Consider the following 19,791-nt stretch of genomic DNA (forward strand, 5'->3'; position numbering starts at 1 on the left):
ACTATCAATGCTGTACGGCAGTTCACATCGTAAATAGTAGCAAAATGCGGGAATCGACGCCGCTATTGTCTTATTCCCTGTCTACTGTCATTACAAATGCCTAATTCTACATTTTCAGCAAACTACTAAGCCAACAGGGCCAACTGCAGTAAGCTAAAGGTGGAATCGGGTAAACAAGAATACTTTATACATGAAGTATGGTTCAGGACCAAATAACCAGAACAAGTTTACGGGACTTCTTCCGAGTTTCTCATGCAAACTGACGCTTCAAGTCAGTCCACTTACGATTCAGGGTCTCGTGTTGAGAGTTGATCTAGAATGATGTGTCAGTAAATCAACTAACTTCAAAGAAACATGAGTGAGCAATGGGAGGAACTCACCTCTGCATAGCGCAGCTTTGTCTGGACCAGCTCTTCTTCCAGCTCGGACAACTCCTTTTCGAGTCTTTGATTCTCCTCATGAACATGCATGTTGCGCTTCATCAGATCGTCCCGCTCAAGTTTCCATGTCTCCTCTATTTCCATGGGTTGCTTCTCGATGACGATCTTCAACTCCCGAACTTGGCCCCTCATGCTGTCATTCTCGTCTTTGAGTTCCTGGTTTTCAACCTTGGTGTGAACAAGCTCTGTGGCCAGGTCTGCTTGCTCACGATCGCATGCTTCAACCCTCTCCTCCAGTTTCCGGACTTGAATGGAGAGATTATGATTTGATGTGCGGAGCTCCAGGAGTTCGTTCTCGCGATCCTTCTCGGCCTTGGTTTTCTCTTCCCATTCTGTGCTATAAGATTTGAGCATTTCTGGTGTGATTTTAACTTCACAGGCATCTTTTACGAGCTGGTCTGCACGATAGACTTCCTTATCGATGCTAGAGCTCGAGCTTCCAAAAAACCCATTTTCAAGAAGACTGCCATGGCTAGGATCCTTATCAATGTAGACGTCGAACAGTTTGTCCTTAAGATATGTGGTGAGTTGCTGCATATCAGACAATCCCAGGAGAATGCTGGCATTCTTCTGCATTAGAACAATTCCGAAGCGTAGAATTGCTGACAAGCCCTCGGAGAAGATAAGGTCGTAGATGCGAAGTACTAGTTGAAGAGGAAACCGGTAGGCAAAAAGCGTCAAGAACCATTGCGTAGCATAGAGGTGAGGAGATATTCCTCGCCGGTGAAGATGGCAGTATAATGCTGGTTCGAAGTCTTCCAAAAGCCGCTCGAACTGATAAAGATGCATGTGCAGTCCCGGCATATCCTGGATAAACAAATCCCGCAGCTTGTAGTGATTCATTAGTCGAACAAGGAGACAGAAAGCTTCCTGCTCAGGCATCTAGAGAGTATGTGAGCATGTCACAAAAGCCGTGCGAGAGTCTGACTTACGTTGAACAGTAGTGGCATGATGAGAAAATTCATACCCTGGGCGTAGCCAACACCTTCGTCAAAAAGGGCATATGCCTTGCAGACACCAAACAGGCCCTCTTGAAGCCCAGCAGCAGCCGCATACTTAGAATAGCTGGTTCGAGCACCAAGATCCCGGCGTATTGTCTTCTCCAGTTTCTGTAGTGCCGCCGCGTCCTCCTTGTCCTTCCGCTTCCGCTCTGCCGCTGCCGCAGCTTGAGCCTTCAGAACAGCCTCTGCGCTCTTCTCGTTTGGAGATGGCGTGCCGTTTGTTCCTGAGTGGTCCGAGTTGATGGAAGAGGCTGATGATGTGACGGCGTCCCCGCTATGAACGCTGAGGTTTCCGTTGCTCAGCGAACTAGCAGTCGTACTATTACTGTGACGGTCTTTGCTCTTGTCTGTACCGCGAACCACCAGATCTTTATATACTAATTCCAAGTCATCGTTCTTGCTATCAGCCAACACCTGCCAGACAACGCCACGGATTGCACTGGGGATGCCGGTTGCAATAGCTTTGTTCAGTTCCTCGGCGCTAGTTCGAGCAACAGCAGCTGGGCCCTCATATACAACAGATTGCCACAAGTCCCAATCAACTTTTTCTTCTGAAATGGCCGAAGGTCCTGCGTTGACTCCCGCAACTGTGCCGGGGGCCAGCCCAGGAATAGGCTGAGGAACAGGCGATGACGGAGGCTTCTCTTGCGGTTGGCCTTCATCACCTGGCAAAGTAAGGCCAAGAGCTCCGTCATATTTACTACTGTCACCTTCAGCCATTGCGCGAGCAGCTTCTTGTTGTTGTCGCAGTTGCTTGAATCTGTCTTTCAGGGTGACCCGTTGGGCAGGGTCACCGGGTAGTGAGTGTCCATCCTTTTCCTCCTCTAGTCGACTCAACATCATTTCAGGATTGCTTGATAGTGTTGCGATCGAACCAGCTGTGTTCCTTCGGCCAGCAGGGAGAGGCGGAAGCGGAGGTTCTCTCTCTTTGCTTGAGCTTCGGGAAAGCCACGAGAAAGGACTTGTCAGCTTTCGACTAGGCGGAGGCGGAGGCTGAGGCACTGGTGGGGTGGGCGCAAGTGTAGCTGTTGATGGCACAGGGCTTTTGGAAGTATCAGCGGCGGGCGACCACGGCATAGACGGAAGAGAGATGCTGTTCAGAGATATCGTCTTGCTGTTTGGTTTCGGTGGAAGATCTTTTGGCACTACAAAGATCAGTATTATGCGCAGTATTATGGACGAAGAGAATGTGCATACCTGGAGATGGGGGCGTATCGTCGTCAAGACTGACGTTATCCAGATTTGAAGTATTGGAAATTCGTGTAGAAGCTATTGACGGTTTGCGTCGTGATTGCTTTACTTTGCCGCTGCCTGCCTCAGATCCAGTGACTTTATTCTCAGTGGCCTTTGTGTCTAGACTATCCGCTTGGGGATGCGACTCTTCAGACGGCCGATCGGTTCGCTCCTCCACTTCGCTGTCACGGCTTTTAGCCTGTGAGATATTTCGTTTGGTAAGGGACCTTGCAGGGGACTGCGTTACAGCATCTTCGAATTTATCATCAGCGTCAGATGCCTAGAGAAATTAATTAGCATTGAAGCGAAATAAGGGATGGCATCTGTCGTGTGACTGGCACTGCAGTAGTCGAGGGAGGAATGTGGGATGAACCTACAGACAAAGTGTCGTCAGACTCCGTGCCAGACGAGAGTCTTTTGACATTGGTGTCGTTTTGCGACAGCTGCTCTTGTTGATTTTCCTCTGGCTTGCCATTTGACTCTTCTGTTTTTTCTTCGTGCTTCACTTCGGTGTTGTCTTCAGCCTTATCTTCATGTTTCTCTGCTATGCTGTCTTCGTCTTTTTTGTGCATGTCTAAATCTTCTTGTTTGTTCTCCGTTGTGACTGTTGTTTCCTTTTCGTCGTGTGCATCTGGCCCATCTTGCTTCTCGGACATTTCGTGGGTATTCTGCTGCTGCAGCTCATGCTTTTCAGACTCGGCATCGGTGTGGTGCTGGGCTACCGGCGAGGCAACATCTTGCGGTTGCGACATGGTTGAGGATGAGGATGTTAAATGGACTCGAGATAACGGTGTGTTGTTCTCGTCGAGGATAAAGGAACGGTTAGGTGGCCTCGACCATGGATCAAAGCCGGATAAAGAAGCAATCAATGCAGATTGTATCGGTCAAATTGGGAACGAGAGACTGGGTAGGTACTGCGTCCGGCGGCAGAATGAATGGAAGAATGCCAGAAGCCAGCTGTTGATAGAAATCCGATCCAAGGGGGGGGTGGTTGTGGCGTTGGTGTTCCTGTCTGCCCCCTTAGTTACTACGTTGACAGTGGAACTGGAACTGGAACTAGAATTGGAAGCTCGCAAGGGTTGTGACAGTGAGGCGCCGGCGGAGTTCGCCAAAAATAAATCGGGGCGGCCCTGTACATAGCAGGAGTTCGGGCGAGGCTGGTTGGGCTGCCGCTGAGAGGTTGATGAACCAGCCCGGTGGACCCTGGGACATGGACTCAGACTCTCAGTTAAAAGGTGCCCTGTAGTTGAGCTCCTAGGCTCCCCCGCCCTGACCACCAAGGGAGACCAGCAGAGCTTGAGAATGGAGCTATTCTAGGAGACGCCCTGATTGTCGATTCAGCTACAAGAAAACGTCAGACAAAGAAGTCTGGAATGTAGAGTATCCCTTCATTATGTGGCCATTTTGATTAGAGTGTTATATGGCTGGTTTCGCTTGGAATTCAAAATTGCATCATTTCTACTCGAGGCTTTACCGTGAGGAGTTCTTCTAAGGGAGCCACGCTTCACTGGTCTTCAAAGTTGTACAGAATGCTGCCTGTCGTATATACATAGGTACCTTATAGAAGAATCTCTGCTTGAAATCATGGAGAGGGCCTTGGGTCTTTGGTCTTTGGTCTAAGTTTTCTGCACACGGCTGACTCAGTCTTAAACACATAATGTGACTGACGGTGCGAGTGTCTATCGAACTGCATAGGTGCTGTGGCAATTCGTGATAAGGGTTTTGTGAGATGACTTGGAATTTTATTGCAGCTATCCGTAGGATGGTCAAACAATATCTCATTTGGCTGTCAGACGGGGTTAAAGAACATCATGCCTCTAGATTCAGTATAATTTTAGTCTTCAGGGCCTACCTATCATTCAAGCTCTGGTCTTTCTTTAACAACAGCATCCGCGATCTCATTCTCGCACCTTGCTGGCGTTTGTCCATCCAATATCTTCCATGTCACAGCATACCTACTAACTAAGCTAACGTTAGTTGTATTGTAGTTAACCAGCTGACGCCACATTTATCACTCTCGCTCTTGGATGTCACTACCCCTCCCTCAATACATACTTTTATTTATTTTTACTTTTTACTTTACATACACTCCAATGGCGTCAGAGTCTAGTCTGTATGCCTATACTGTGGTTACGTTCCATTCTCGATTTCACGTTGATGTCATAAGCGCATTAGGTTTATGCACAATCGAAATAGGCAGTCGGGATATAACAAGGGCAGGACGGGTCAAGTGTTAAGACTAAGCCAAAAGTTTGGGGGACCCTTTCTAGCCCTTGCTGTAGCAATATCTTCCTAGGTATACCTCAGGGACCTGGAAAACATCGAACCTTGATTCAGGTGTCAAAAAAAAACTTAGCAAAGGTATCCTGAACTTATGCTAAGTTACCTGAGTTTTTGTCGTTTCCATTAAGATCGAGGTCCCGGGTGACTAAAATCAAGCTAATACTTTGTTTCACGAGTCCTTTTCTGGCTTAGAATTACGTGGGTCTTGTAATATCCAGTGGTGACCCAAGAGTGCCTGTTTCAAGGCCAAATTCTCAAGCTAAGTCTTGGGCAGTATACTAAATCTTGAATCCAGCTGTTGAAGGAGGGTTGTCATTACAGATGCATACATAGTAGACGCCAGTATGGACAATGCGTAGTTACCTTGGCGATTTGGCAGGGTTCCTTTCGCTGAGACTGGGCAGTTGTTTCATCAGAGTTTTTTCATGGTTAGGCAGGTAGCCAAATAATATTGATATCCATCTCCAGATCTTCCGCACTTGATGACGGCAATTCCGACAGATCAGTATTAGGCACTGACCGAGTATCGATAGCAGGCTTGGCTAGCATGGTAGTTAAAAGATTATGTGTTGTCAAACACATGGTGAGCTAAACAAAAACACGTACAGAGTGGGCAACACACGTAGTGTAAGTTCTTAGTGGTTAAGTGACGGCAGAATGAAAACAACGTAATAACAAGCCGTGGATCTCGCTCTGAAGAAGCATACCATACATATGCTCATAAAAGCTGCCTGGTACATTATCAATTCAAGTATCCACACCCAAATCAGCAATGAACACAGATCTAATGCCCGTTGCTGCCTTCGACGTGAAACGCACTAGATACAGCTACCCTATAATTTAATGTCTGTCATGCCGTCTACAAGGCTCGTTATGGGATCTAGACAACTGGGGTAAATTAAAAGTGTGATCTGCCAAGCTACATAGTTACACTTCTTAAAAATGGCTCATTAGTGTCATTATTGTCCATTAACTTAAACAATAAGGTAGACACTACTCTGTAGGAAGCCCCGAGCTTGAAGTTCAGAGGCAGGGCTCCCTAACCACTGTAAGAACTTGTTGCCATGGCCTTGCAAAAGTAGGCATCCTTTAGCCAACAATCGGCTGGGTATTAGGAAATTGGCAACGTAAATAAGATGTAATTAAGGTACTTGCTTCTCTTAAGTGCAGTGTGTAGGCTCGAACATTGTACAAGAAGCTACTCAGATCTGCTATTACTTACTAACTTTGGTATTATGTAATAGAAGAAATACGTTTGCAAAATAAGGAAGAAAATCAAGCTCATAGGAATAATCATAGGCAACAAGAAATATACAAGAAGCGAGCTGTTTGCAGATCAAGTTCCTGCCAACCTGTGGATCCTTATTGACAATAAGTCACTTTGTTTGTTTCGTGATCTGGTATTAGTTATCAAGTTCAGCCTGGTTGGATATGAGGGGAACTCCAAGCCGAAGAGATAATCCGATCCTTGAATTCGGGAAATTCTGTACCCTGCAGTGGAAGGTTGGCCTCGGGGGTACCTTCACCCCACTGTACATAGCTTCCGGCACCTATTACGCAAAGGCCCACTTGCACTTCTCAACCTGACGATTTGCAATAACTATACCTTTTCCCCATCCTACACCTTCTCTCCGCACCATCATAAACCACAACTTTCATACCTATACGAGATATCTCGCATTACCACACCGGCTGGTAAAAGCAGGAGATATATATCGTCTCTATAAGTAAGGCGATACGATTTAGCTGCGGATTAAAGCTATTCTAGGACGACCTGCACTCGGCCTCGGACTGCTTTCCAAGCTTCATCGACCATCTATCTTCCATAGGTACTCTGTCTAGCGAACACGCTTTTGCTCACGATCCGACTATCACGTAACAGCCGCCAAAAGGCTTCTGATTCCGAATACGCCATTTCTTTCCGAGGAGAAGGTTTATCTGGATCCCAGCTTGGAGCCTTTTCGACTTGAAAGCCCCACGAAAATCGAAAACTTCACCACCGCACAAACTGCGGATAGAGGATATTTCATAACTGAAAACGCCCGATCGAACAGAACTCGCGGACATATTCAATTTTTTTTCTTGAGCGGGTTGATAGCCCGGCTGTAGTGGAGGGGGCGATTCTTCAGTTTCCTGCGGCTCAGCCGCCTCACCTTCACCATGGGGAAGATCACTAAGCCCATGCAACCAAAGCACAAGGATACTTTGGTTAGTGACCAAATGAAACAGCCGGAAGGTGCATAGCTAACATGATCTGTAGTCTCCTTGGCTCAAGAGCTACGTCGAAACCATCTCAACAACGCCACTGCCTCTCTTACCACAAAAGTTGGAAAGCTTTCCATCTCGATGGCCCTTCGGACGCGGCGATCTTTACCACTGGATTCCTCTCCTGAATCGTTTTGATAGCATCTTAGAGCACTTCTGTGCTACATATAAGCTGAACGAGGGCCCCCAGACCCGCGACTTTGGTTGCGATGTACTGCTCAACCAAGATCAGGAATCGACCTTTGGTAGCGAGCGGCGGTGGTCAACGGAGGAGCTAACAGGGTTGGGATTTTCATCAAACGGAGACCAACAACTAGTGGAGGTGGTCCTGCGCTATACGCGAATGCTACTGGAGCACTGCGGTAACCGGAGTATCTATGCCAGCAGCGCCCATCTTAACGACCTTCTCAACACCACGTCTCTTAGCGTACTGATTGCAACACTTGAAGTCGGTTCAGAACTGGCACAAAGGTACCAAGCCTCGGTCAAGCGTATAACAAACCCCTCCAGGCAGATCAGCGCAGCTTTGCTGGCAAACCACTACAATATCGATCTCGATAGAGTTCAACAGCTTGCTCTACCTTTTGTGAAGACGCCGATCGTCAGTTTGTCTGATCCTGTAACAACTCAGACACCTGGCTCAACCAAAGGAAAAGAACGTGCACAGGGAGGAAGCCCCAAGTCAGCTAACTCCATACATGCGAATGATCTAGTTGCCCTTGCGGCCTCAGACAACAAACGGTGGCATGGCTGGGGAGATGTCAAGGTAGCATATTATCCCCAGAATACCCTGCAAGACTCTGCTGGTAACGATGCTGAGCGTGCGTCGCTTCCGTCCACACCAACACCCCTGCGTCGTAGTTCTACCATGACGTCCCAGCATCATACCCCGAAAGGTCGGGGTAATTCCGAAGATTCCTCTCCAATTGCCCCCCGAACGCCCGGTGTTTCAGACGAGACAACGTCTGCTGGACCAAAGTCCTACGAAATACCACAGTCCGTCATTGCATCGACTTCCGTCTATGAGTTGGTGTCACGCACTCCCGCGGATCTGCCACCCGCCTCGAAATACGAGGCGTTCCACAGGATCAGAGTCTCCAAAGCTCTTATGGATTCTGGTGAATCGCGGCAGAAGTTGCTTGCTGTCCGCCTCTTAGCAATCAACAATCTTGCATACATTCATAACGAAGCCAACTTTCTCGAGAAAGTTCTCCGCCAAGATGCAGACGAGACCAGAAGATTCCAGTTAGTGTACCAGCTTGCTGAGCTCATTCATCCTACAGCACACGGGAACGTCGACGTACCCCTGTGGCTTCAAGCTGTGGCCCTCGCCCTCCTGGAAGCCGTCTCTAATTTCCAAGCCAAGTGTCAAGATGTTCTGTCTGCTTTGAATGCCAATGTCAACCATGGTATACTACTCTACGTTATCAGGAAGGCAGTTGCAGGAATGAAGGAAGATGACGAAAGTGACAAAGGAAATCAAGTCACGCAAATGGATGAGTGGCGTAACAACCTGTTTTCACTCACTCTCCATCTATCCATGACCACTCGCGTTGGAAGCGAGATGGTATCAGCGGGATTGATGGACATCTTGGTTGAGATTCTGAACATCAGGTCAAGTGTCGCGCAACGAAATCATTCCATGGTCCTCGCGTTTTTAGACGGGTTAATATGGAGCTATCAAAACGCCTTCACTGCCTTCTTCAACGCCAAAGGACTTGATGCAGTATCTCAATTGGTGGTTGATACCGTCAGGGAGGCGCAGACTTTGCACAAAGCAGGCCAAGGCATTACGAAGGATCAACAGTCAGGCCAGGTGGATTACGAGATTCCATACTATCAGCAGCAGACTCTTAAGTGGCTGCTCAAGTTTGTCCATCACATTATGTCTAACTCATACAGCTACGGTGGCAACACTGACCGGCTGCTCCGCAATCTCGCCGACAAAACTGATCTCTTGGAGAGCTTGCGGGACATCATTGGAGACAAGAAGAGTTTCGGCTCAGTCGTCTGGACGAATTCTGTCACCATTTTGAGCGATTTCATAAACAATGACCCCACAAGCTTTGCGGCCATTTCTGAGTCTGGTATGATCAAGACATATTTGGAAGCTGTTACCGCCAGACCGCTTCCTGGCGACGTATTGGCCGAGCAAAAGCCTAGCGACAAGGACGAAGATGACAACGAGTCCAACTCTGCAAATGAGACCGTCACTGCGCTAGTTGCAAACGACTCACGACCGCATCCCCCTCCCGAAGAGTCGATCCGGGAATTATCTCGCGAAACCTTGGCAGCAGGAATCTTACCTTCCAGTGATGTCATTACTGTTGTACCACAAGTCCTTAATTCGATATCGCTCAACAACGCTGGCATGAAGCTGGTAGCAGCATCTCGTGCTTTGGACAGTTTTCTCGAGATTTTCGAAAGTCCTGCCCATGTAAGATGTATGGAACTCGACGGCGATCTCGCCACCAATGTTGGAGGAAGCTTTGACGAACTTGCTCGTCATCACCCGGCCTTACGTTTGGCCATTTCCAATGCTGTTATCGATATGGTTGCTCGCGTGCGTTATCTCGGTATCGAGAAGGCCAGGACCGCTGGGTGGGGTGCTCGGATGCTGTTGATTGACGATGAGGGCAAGACTGTATCTGTGGACGAGAATGGCAACTTCATTCGACCAATTGCTTCTCCTGAGCAAAGCCAAGGACTGGAGACTTCTGAAGACACGGATGTCAATATGTCCGATGTGCCCTCCAACGACATGGATTCTGAAGGCCAGAAGGATGATAGCCCGGATTCACCCATGCGCTCGATCACCCCCTACATCTATGCTTTGAGTTACTTCTTAAGCTCTTACATATCAAATCAGGGCTTGAGGACCAGCTTTGTGGAGGCAGGCGGACTGGAGCTTTTGCTCGACATTTGCGAATCCCCGAGTCTGCCCACCAATTTTGGTGACACCGTTGCTTCGAGGATTCTCAATCAGGTGGTCTCTCAGGTCGTTGAGTCCTTTCCCATACGTGGCCTCCCATCTTTAATCAGACGAGCTCAAGGGGCTATTGACACTTTGCAGCCTCTGTCTGATAAGACGGAAGCTTTGCCACCATACTTTGCCCCTTTTCTTACCTCTGACCTTAAAACGACACTCGATGAAGGTGTCAAAAACGGTACCAAGATGATCAAGGCATTGGCAAATGCGCAGACATTTATTAAGATCGTTTCCGATTGCTTCGCTACATCAAGATCGAATGCTTTACAATTCTATCCAGTCAATGTTTACGATTACTACCTCAAACTCGTCAACTCTATCGGTCCATTGTTACGTGGAGTTCTAACTGAAGAGGCGGGAGAGCTCAACGCTGTCCCCCAGCATTGGTCTTTTAGACGCCAAACATCCGCCGAGGGATTAACTAGCGCACACCTCCCAGAAACCGATGTGGATGACAGCACTTCATTGCCAGATATGCTAAGCAGCACAGCGCAATTTCAGGCGAAAGATGCTTCGGATGACTCTAAGCCAAGCCGTCCTACAGATGAGGAGCAGGCCAGCCCCCGTTTCCAGAACTATGAAACGTTGCGACATCTGCTGCATCCTATGATCCCAACAACATTTCCTCTGTTCCAAACGCTCGGCAAGTGTCTCTTGCCACGACGGGAACGAGACCCTCGTGATCTCTATCACCGACCCCGGCACTTGGAAATTGCCCGAGCACTTGCAAATGCAGTACTTGGCCAGTTGAGGCCATCTGTTGCCAACCCAACACCCACATCTAAGGACTTCCACTTCTGGATCATCATGTTGCATACTATTAATGAGATGCTCATTGATCAGCCTGCTCCTCGACCAAGCGATCGGGCAAGCGTCCATATCATCATGCCTGTTCTTCTGGCCTTCAAAGAAGAGGGAGGAATGGATGTATTGAATTCCATGTTAAAGATATTTGCCCGGGCAGTTCGTGAAGGCCCAGATGCTGCAACAGATGAGACTTCCAGATCCAAGGTTGCTGCATTTGGACTGAAGAAGGTACTCGACTTGGATTTGATGTTGGTCAATTCGAAGCAACTTTCTGAAGCCCAAAACGCATTTACTCTGCAGCCTCGAAGTGGGGATAGGTCGTCAAACTCAGCATATCTCTGCCAACAACTTGTAGTAGAGTTTAGGGCAGCTATTCTCCCTGAGATCATCGAGCTTTGGGACTCTTCCTTTGTCGAAAGAGTACCCCACCAAACTGTGACACGGTTAATCGACATTCTGAAGGTCATTTCTATTGCGGATGGCGAGCCCTCATCATCCACGAGAGATAAGCCGCCTTTCCACCTTTTTAGATACACGGATGTCCGCTTCGACTGGCGTTCCCATCGTGGCACGATTGAAGAGCTGGTTGCCAAGGGGTATGATATTGAGCTGGTCCACGAGGCAGTGTACAGAGCGAATGGAAACCCTAACCTCGCAGACCACTACTGCTCAGCTCACAAAGCTGGACTTGCCGGCGCGCGCAACCCAATCCCTTCTGCAGACTCTGACACATCAGCGTTGCAACAGACTCCACAAGAGCCCTCTAGTGTCGGTGAGACAGAGGGTGTTTCCACAGGCGGAGCAGTGGAAGCCGACCGTATGTCTTTAGACGGACCTCCGGAAATTGACACTCCCGATCTTGCAGAGAGATTTATCGGGGAAACATTGGGGGGCATCATCGACACCCCTCAAGATGTGGATGAGATCCATGAAGGCCCGAGATTGCCGGCAGAAACATCCGGATCTGCTACAGAAGAGTCTCAAAGAAACGACCCCCACCCCCTTGCGACGAAAGAAGAGGTTGACAAGTTTCGGGCGAAGTTGCGAGGCAACATGATAGATAGATGCCTCGATGTTGTTCGCGCACATCCTGAAACAGCGATCGAGGTGTCTGAGCTCATCCGGAACGTGGTTTTGAAACAACAGCCTGGTGACACCGAAGACGAAATTGGCCAGACCTTGACTTTGGCGTTGTCATCACTAGCCCAAGATGAGGAGGAAGAAAAGCAGCGTACTGGGAAATGCATTGCTGCTTATGCCCATCTACTCGCTTTGCTTCTCCAGGATGAGCGCTTTTTTGATAACAATGTTGAGAACCTCAGGGAACATATCAACGAGTATATTGGATTTCTGAAGGTGTCCCCTACGAGCTCTACTGAAGGGATGCCACCGTGGATACCATATGTGCTACTGATCGTCGAGACTCTCCTTCGTCATGACGAGCGTCCTGTCGCTGCGCAGTGGAAAGCACCGAAGTCCCTGGACGAGGCTGTTTCTGACCCCGTCATTCAAATGCGAACTCCGATTGTTGGTGACCATGAGCGCACCCAAATTCTAGAATCATTGCTTGAGATGCTCCCGCGGATAGGAAAGGAAGAAACACTCGCCATTGCAGCACTCAGAGTTCTGGTTATACTGACACGCAATCGACGATTAGCGAAGTCGGTCGGGGATAAGAAGAACTTGCAGCGGTTGTTTCTTATGGCAAAGCAACTGTCGGGCTCTGGCTCCGAGAGATTCAAACAAACCAAGCTCACTGCTCATATCATGACTGTTCTACGTCATATCGTGGAGGATGAGGAGACCATTAAACAGATCATGCGCGCAGAGATCAAGATCGGCCTCCTGAACCTGCAACGAACACAGCGGGGGCACACTGATGCTACCAACTATTTGCGTGCAATGTCACCCCTTGCGCTTCGCGCACCAGACCTTTTTGTTGAGATTTCCAACGAGATGTTACGCTTCCCCAGGTGGACGCCTCCTTCTGGTGACAACCCTCGGGCACAAAGTCTTGAGTTGAAACAAGAAGCCATCCAGTCGACTTCCGACACAAGCGGTGACGGTACCGATAATATTATCGACGACGTCAAGCAGTCCACGGAACCTGCAGACAAGGAGATGGTTGATGCACCAAAATCCCATGAAAGCAAACGACCCGTCGTTGAGAATCCTGATGGTGTTATACATTTTCTTCTTTGCGAGTTGCTCAATTATCGTGAAGTCGAAGATAAAGAAGTACAGGCTATTGAGAAGGATCCCAAGATTGATCCTGCTTCTGGCTCGGAAGATGCAGCATCTACTTCCAAAGACAACAACGCCGCCGACGTGAAGGACAAGAAGCCACCCAAGCCTGTTTTCAAAACCGACGAGCATCCAATCTTTGTCTACAGATGCTTCTTGCTCAACTGTCTTGCTGAGCTTCTTCAAAGCTATAATAGGACAAAGATGGAATTCATCAACTTCAAGCGCAATGCTCCGTTAACTACAAGTACACCGATCAAGCCTCGGTCGTCGGTCCTCAATTATTTGATTTACGATCTGCTGTGTCAGGGCAATTTGAGTGGAACAGCCGATAGTATCGCCGCGAAGAAGAAGGCCGCTACTTCAGCACAAACCCAAAAGGTTCTGGTCGCCTTGGTTGCCAAGACCAGTGAGAAGGCTATTGATCGCGGAAAGGACAAATTTGCGTACGACGACGAGCCTGATCTGCTGTTTGCCCGCAAATTTGTTCTTGACACGATGTTGAAGGCCTATGAGAGAGCACCCTGGTCTGATGAACCTTTAGAAACTCGCTATTCACGCATGCAATGCTTAGCCGAACTCATGAATTACATGGTTGGCGAAAGGGACAAGGATCCAGGTGCGGCTTCTCGTGGCTCCGACAACGTTCAAGCTCGGTCGCACGCTCAGCTACGGAGATTGATGTATGAGAAGGGTTATCTTGATAAACTCACGTCCTCTATTGCCGAAATCAACCTCAACTATCCGGGCGTCAAACGAGCCATTAAGTATATCTTGCGTGTTCTGCGTGTTCTCACAGAGACAGCCAAGGAACTAAGCCATTCCAATATCTTGCCCTCTGATTCTTTGTCAGACGCTGCAGATGATGATCTCGGTTCTACCTCTTCGCTTTCAGACCTCGGCGATGATCGAGAAGAAACTCCTGATCTGTATCGCAATTCTACCCTTGGTATGTTGGAGCCTCGTGGTGAGGACGACGATTCCGATGAAGATGAAGAGGATGATGACGACGAGGACATGTATGGGGACGAATATGACGATGAGATGGATTATGGAGACGACGACATTTCGGACGAAGAAGACAATATCAGTGACGATGACGAAGAACTCGGCGAAATGGGCGAAATCGAAGGTCTCCATGGCGAGCCGGGCGTTGTCGAGGTCATCATGGATGAGGACGAAGACGATGAAAGTGATGATGACGATGATGACGCGGACTCCGCCGACATGGAAGACGTCGAAGATCAGGTCGAGATTGTTGATGAAGAGGGCAACCCTCTAGATGACGATGGTAACTCGGAATGGGAGAGCGCGAGCCATGATGAGGAGGATGACGAGGATCAGGAAGAGGATGACCTAGAGTTTGATGCAGATGTTCACGGCGAACATATGCCCATGGAACCAGGCGATATCCTCAACGGCATGGCTCGAGCGATCATTGGTGATGGCGACGTGTACGATCCGGACATGATGGATGGATTGGAAGATCATTATCTTGATGATGGCCACGACGAAGACGAAGACGAGGATGACGAGGATGAAATGGAAGATGACGAATACCTCTATGATGACGACTATCCGTTGGACGACCAGCCTCAACCCATGCCGGCTCTTGGATGGGACGGGCTTGGTGCCGAAGACGAAGACCGTTACCGCCAAATGTTCATGGTAGACAACCCAGGTCGCCGACGCTTTATTCCTTCCCGTACCACCGACTCGCGTAGCCCATTCCCTCCCGGCTTTATTGTTGGCTCTCATCGGGATGCCGTTGGTAGCGATTTTCGCAGCTTCTTTTCACGCAGCCATCGCCCTGGGGCAGGCCAATCCAACCCCGATGATGGCACCAATCCACTCCTCAGACGGGATGACCAAAACAGAGAAGCATCCCAACGTCCCGCCATCAATCACACTATCGGGTTGCGAGTTCCTGAAGCGATCTTTGGCTCAGGTGGACGCCATATCGAGGGAACCATGGGCTTCCTCGGTGAACTCATGGAATTCCTCCCGATCATGGGGCGCAATGGACAGCCTGCCTTCCATCTGCAGATTACTGGTCCGCATGGGCACCGCGAGTCTAGAGAGTTGGGCGCCGTACGAACCTCTCGTACTGAACAGAGACGCGAAGGATCGGTCCAAGATCCATTACAAGCTGTGTCGTTTGCTATTGAAGGCACGATGGATCGATATCAGGAGGAAGCCAGGATGGTCTTTGGGACCAACAATTATATGGAAGCGGCTAAGCTCCAGAACATCATCATGGCTAAGCTTACTCCCGCTGCAATAGAGTTGGAGAAAAAGCTAAAAGCCGAAGAAGCTGAACAACAGAAGCGCGAAGAAGAGGAACGGAAGAAACGGGAAGAAGAGGAACGCCTGGCACGTGAAGCTAAAGAGGCTAAAGAGAAGGCGGAGAGAGAAAAGCGAGAGGCAGAGGCCCGAGAGGCTGCTGAACGTGCCGCTTCTGAAGCAGCCGCTAATCAGGACGTGTCCACTGAAGGCCAAGGTGACGGAGGTGCGATGGAAGGCGTCGAGCCGACGAACCAAAGCCAAGCAGAACTTTCGGAGGCTACAGACCAAACCGCCGATGACGGTCCTCGTGTGATGACCACAATCAGAGGCGAAGAGGTCGACGTCACCGAACTCGGTATTGATCCAGATTATATCGCAGCTCTTCCCGAGGAGTTTCGCGAGGAGGTCATTGCACAGGCAATTAGCACCAGAAGGTCCGAGGCACGTGAAGAGACAAATGGGAACCCGACCGAAGCTTTCCAAGAATTTCTAGATGCTCTTCCTGAAGAATTGCGACACGAAATAGCTCAACAGGAGCGACAAGAGCAGCGCCGCCGGGCTCGTGAAGAAACGAATCGTCAAGCATCCGCCAGCACTGGCCAGGCTGTCATACCAGAAATGGACACTGCCAGTATCCTCCTCACTTTCCCGCCTGATCTACGACAACAGGTTCTCATGGACCAAGGCGAAGAGCTCATGGATCGACTGACCCCAGAAATGGCGGCCCAGGCCCGAGCTTTGTCTCACCACAACAACGGCCATTCCGTCATCACAGGCCGCAGCCCTCAAGCCAGCACAAGCCGCCAGCCTGGGCCACCTAACCCCCAAGAAGGAGCAAAGGTACAGCGCCGAACTGTTGTTCAGATGCTCGACAAGGCCGGTGTCGCTACGCTCCTTCGTCTGATGTTCATTACGCAACAGGGTTCCATAAGGAACCACCTATTCAACGTATTTGCCGATGTCTGCGAGAATAAGCAAACTCGGCTCGAGGTGATTAGCACTCTTCTTCAGATATTGCAGGACGGTAGCACAGACATGGGGGCTGTCGAGCGTAGTTTCGGCCAGTTGTCCCTAAAGGCACGAAGACCGAAGGATAAGGAGAAGGACTCCGAGCAGAAAACCCCGCAGGCACTCAAGAGAAGCCTGACTGGTCTACCCGCCGCAAACACTACGCAAGCCAATTCCGAAACTTCTCCTCTCTTGATTGTTCAGCAGTGCCTGGATCTGCTGGTGGAGTTATCATCAAAGAACCCTCATATTCCCTGGCTTTTCCTGACAGAACACGAAGCCGTCGGCTCAACCCTCAAGCGCTCGCTGAGCCGTAAGGGCAAAGGCAAGGACTCTAAGTCCCACAAGTATGCCATCAACTCTTTGCTATCACTCCTTGACCGCGACCTTGTTATGGAAAGCTCTGTCGTTATGACCCATCTGGCTGATTTGTTGAATCGAGTCACATTGCCTCTTCAGAATCTTGAACGTCGTCGTAAGGAAGCCGAGGACGAACTGAAAGCCATTGATTCAGCCCCGGTGGGAGAGATGTCCAAAACTGAAGATCCTGTGGAGCAAGCTTCGAAAGCGGAACCAACCGAGACGAGCAATGTTACGCAGTCCAGCACCGATGCAAAAGAGGACACTGTCACTGATGTTGATACCAAGAAACAAGAGAAGAAAGAAGCAGTCCAGAAGAAACTTCGACAACTTCAGCCGCCCATTGTCCCCGCCCAGAACCTGACATTAGCCGTAAGGATATTTGTGGCTCGAGAATGCAGCTCTAAGACTTTCCAAAACACCATCTCGACTATCAAGAACCTTTCAGCCATTCCAGGGGCTAAGGCAACATTTGGTCAGGAGCTCGTTCACCAGGCCCGGCTTCTTAGTGAGAACATCGTCGCTGATCTGGACGACCTTTTGCCACATATTGAAAAGGCATCTTCGGGCACTGAGATCCAAGGCGTTGCTCTTGCCAAATTCTCGCCAGGAGCCTCCGAGCAAAACAAACTCCTTCGTGTTTTGACAGCATTAGATCATTTGTTCGACAACAAGAAAAAGGGCGAAGAGGCCGAGTCCAGCAAGGACAAGGATGAGAGACACGATCTAGTCACATCTCTCTACCACAACTCGACCTTTTCGGCCATGTGGGAGAAGTTGAGTGCTTGCCTGAGTGCCATTCGTCAGCGCGAAAACATGCTCAATGTGGCTACAATCCTTCTACCACTGATTGAATCTCTCATGGTGGTCTGCAAGAATACAACCACCAACGATGATCCCTCACAGCTGAAAGAGATGGTCCTCTCAAGTCCAGCACCCGAGTCTCGCACGGCCAGTCTCTTCTTTAGCTTCACCGAGGATCATCGACGTATCCTTAACGAGCTTGTCAGAAGCAATCCCAAGCTCATGTCAGGCACCTTCGCACTCCTCGTGAAGAACCCCAAGGTGCTGGAATTTGATAACAAGCGCAACTACTTCAACCGCAGCGTCCACTCCCGATCTGGTAACAGCCAGAGCCGACCCTCATATCCTACTTTGCAACTTTCTGTCCGCCGTGGACAGGTTTTCCATGACTCGTTCAAGTCCTTGTACTTCAAGTCTGGGGATGAGATGAAATTTGGAAAGCTCAATATTCGTTTCCACGGCGAGGAAGGCGTTGACGCTGGCGGAGTTACTCGCGAGTGGTTCCAAGTACTCTCTCGGCAGATGTTTGATCCAAACTATGTGCTCTTCACACCGGTGTCCTCTGACCGGACGACCTTCCACCCAAACAAGCTCAGCGGCATCAATGATGAGCATCTTCTGTTCTTCAAATTCATTGGTCGCATCATCGGCAAAGCATTATACGAGGGTCGCGTACTCGACTGTTACTTTAGCCGTGCTGTATACAAGCGAATTCTCGGCAAATCTGTCTCGGTCAAGGATATGGAATCATTCGACCCCGACTACTATAAGTCTCTGTGCTGGATGCTGGACAACGACATCACAGACATCATCACCGAAACTTTCTCGGTCGAAAACGATGAGTTCGGCGCTACCACCGTCGTTGACCTCATCCCTAATGGTCGAGAGATTGCCGTCACCGAGGAGAATAAACATGACTATGTCCGTCTTGTTGTCGAACACAAGTTGCTATCTTCCGTCAAGGAGCAGATGGCCCATTTCCTTCAAGGTGAGCATTCCAATCCATAATAACTTGATTCAACCACTAACTTTCATCAACAGGCTTCCATGACATTATCCCTGCCGAACTGATATCCATATTCAACGAACAGGAGCTGGAGCTTTTGATTTCTGGCCTTCCCGATATTGATGTCGATGACTGGAAGAGCAACACAGAGTATCACAACTACACACCATCTTCGCAACAAATCCAATGGTTCTGGAGAGCTTTGCGGTCTTTTGATAAGGAAGAGCGCGCCAAATTGTTGCAGTTCGTCACAGGAACTAGCAAGGTTCCACTCAACGGCTTCAAGGAGCTTGAAGGCATGAACGGTGTTAACCGATTCAACATCCACCGTGACTATGGCAACAAAGACAGATTGCCTTCTTCGCATACCTGTTTTAACCGTAAGTAAAGTCATCAGCATTCAATTCGTGCATCGTCTAATACGTAAAATTACAGAGCTTGACCTTCCAGAGTATGAGAGCTACGACCATTTGCGTTCTCAGATCATCAAGGCCATCACAGCAGGCAGCGAATATTTTGGCTTCGCGTGATCGTCAATCTTAGCATTGCAGGCGCGTAAGGGGAAAGGGATCATAGATGGGGACACCAATGGAAAAGAGAGTTGTTGATGTTTACTACGGTGCCGGTATTGTGTTTTATCAGCCTGGCCTCGAGATCTCATGGTCTTGAGCACTCTCTGGATGTAGCATCCTCGTCCAGGCTTCACCTTGGGAGAAGTGCAGGTCTCCTATAGGTGCCTTGGAATGCGGAAAGCGCACAGAAAGTAGATGATAGGCGAAGTTTCATGTACGTATATCAATCACAGTTTAATAGGTGATCACCCGGAAAACAACCTATGGTGTACACTGTATTCGGTTGCTCTACGGCTTGAGTTGTGTTTGTTGGTGATTTACCTCTTGATTTCCAGTTATTCCCGCAAAGGACTACATGAGATTGGCATAACAGCATCAACAAGTCATGATTGAAAGAAACGTGTAGTGAGGAAAGGGATAGTATAGACGCAGACGCAGGCGGAGCTTGCCACTGGGCGCGGGTTACGAGCGCATTAATGCATGTTCATATTTT

General features: G+C 49.2%; 2 protein-coding genes across 2 annotated transcripts; one reads left to right on the plus strand and one right to left on the minus strand.

Annotated features, from left to right (window-relative positions):
* Positions 1–250: 250 nt before the first annotated feature.
* Positions 251–3,426, minus strand: FSUBG_3315 (GTPase-activating GYP5; the record flags this gene model as incomplete). The annotated part of the gene is made up of 5 exons (XM_036681183.1): positions 251–313; positions 381–1,322; positions 1,373–2,586; positions 2,639–2,954; positions 3,052–3,426. The coding sequence occupies 5 exons, from the start codon at positions 3,424–3,426 to the stop codon at positions 251–253; spliced, it is 2,910 nt and encodes a 969-aa protein (XP_036541276.1).
* Positions 3,427–7,117: 3,691 nt separating this feature from the next.
* FSUBG_3316 (e3 ubiquitin ligase HUWE1) lies at positions 7,118–19,256 on the plus strand (the record flags this gene model as incomplete). Its single annotated transcript, XM_036681184.1, has 4 exons — positions 7,118–7,165; positions 7,218–18,708; positions 18,762–19,106; positions 19,162–19,256. 4 exons carry the CDS (start codon positions 7,118–7,120, stop codon positions 19,254–19,256), a joined length of 11,979 nt encoding a protein of 3,992 aa, XP_036541277.1.
* Between the last annotated feature and the right edge of the window lie 535 nt (positions 19,257–19,791).

The sequence above is a fragment of the Fusarium subglutinans genome, assembly GCF_013396075.1.
Source record: "Fusarium subglutinans strain NRRL 66333 chromosome Unknown NRRL66333_c0000028, whole genome shotgun sequence".
Taxonomy (NCBI): Eukaryota; Fungi; Ascomycota; class Sordariomycetes; order Hypocreales; family Nectriaceae; genus Fusarium; species Fusarium subglutinans.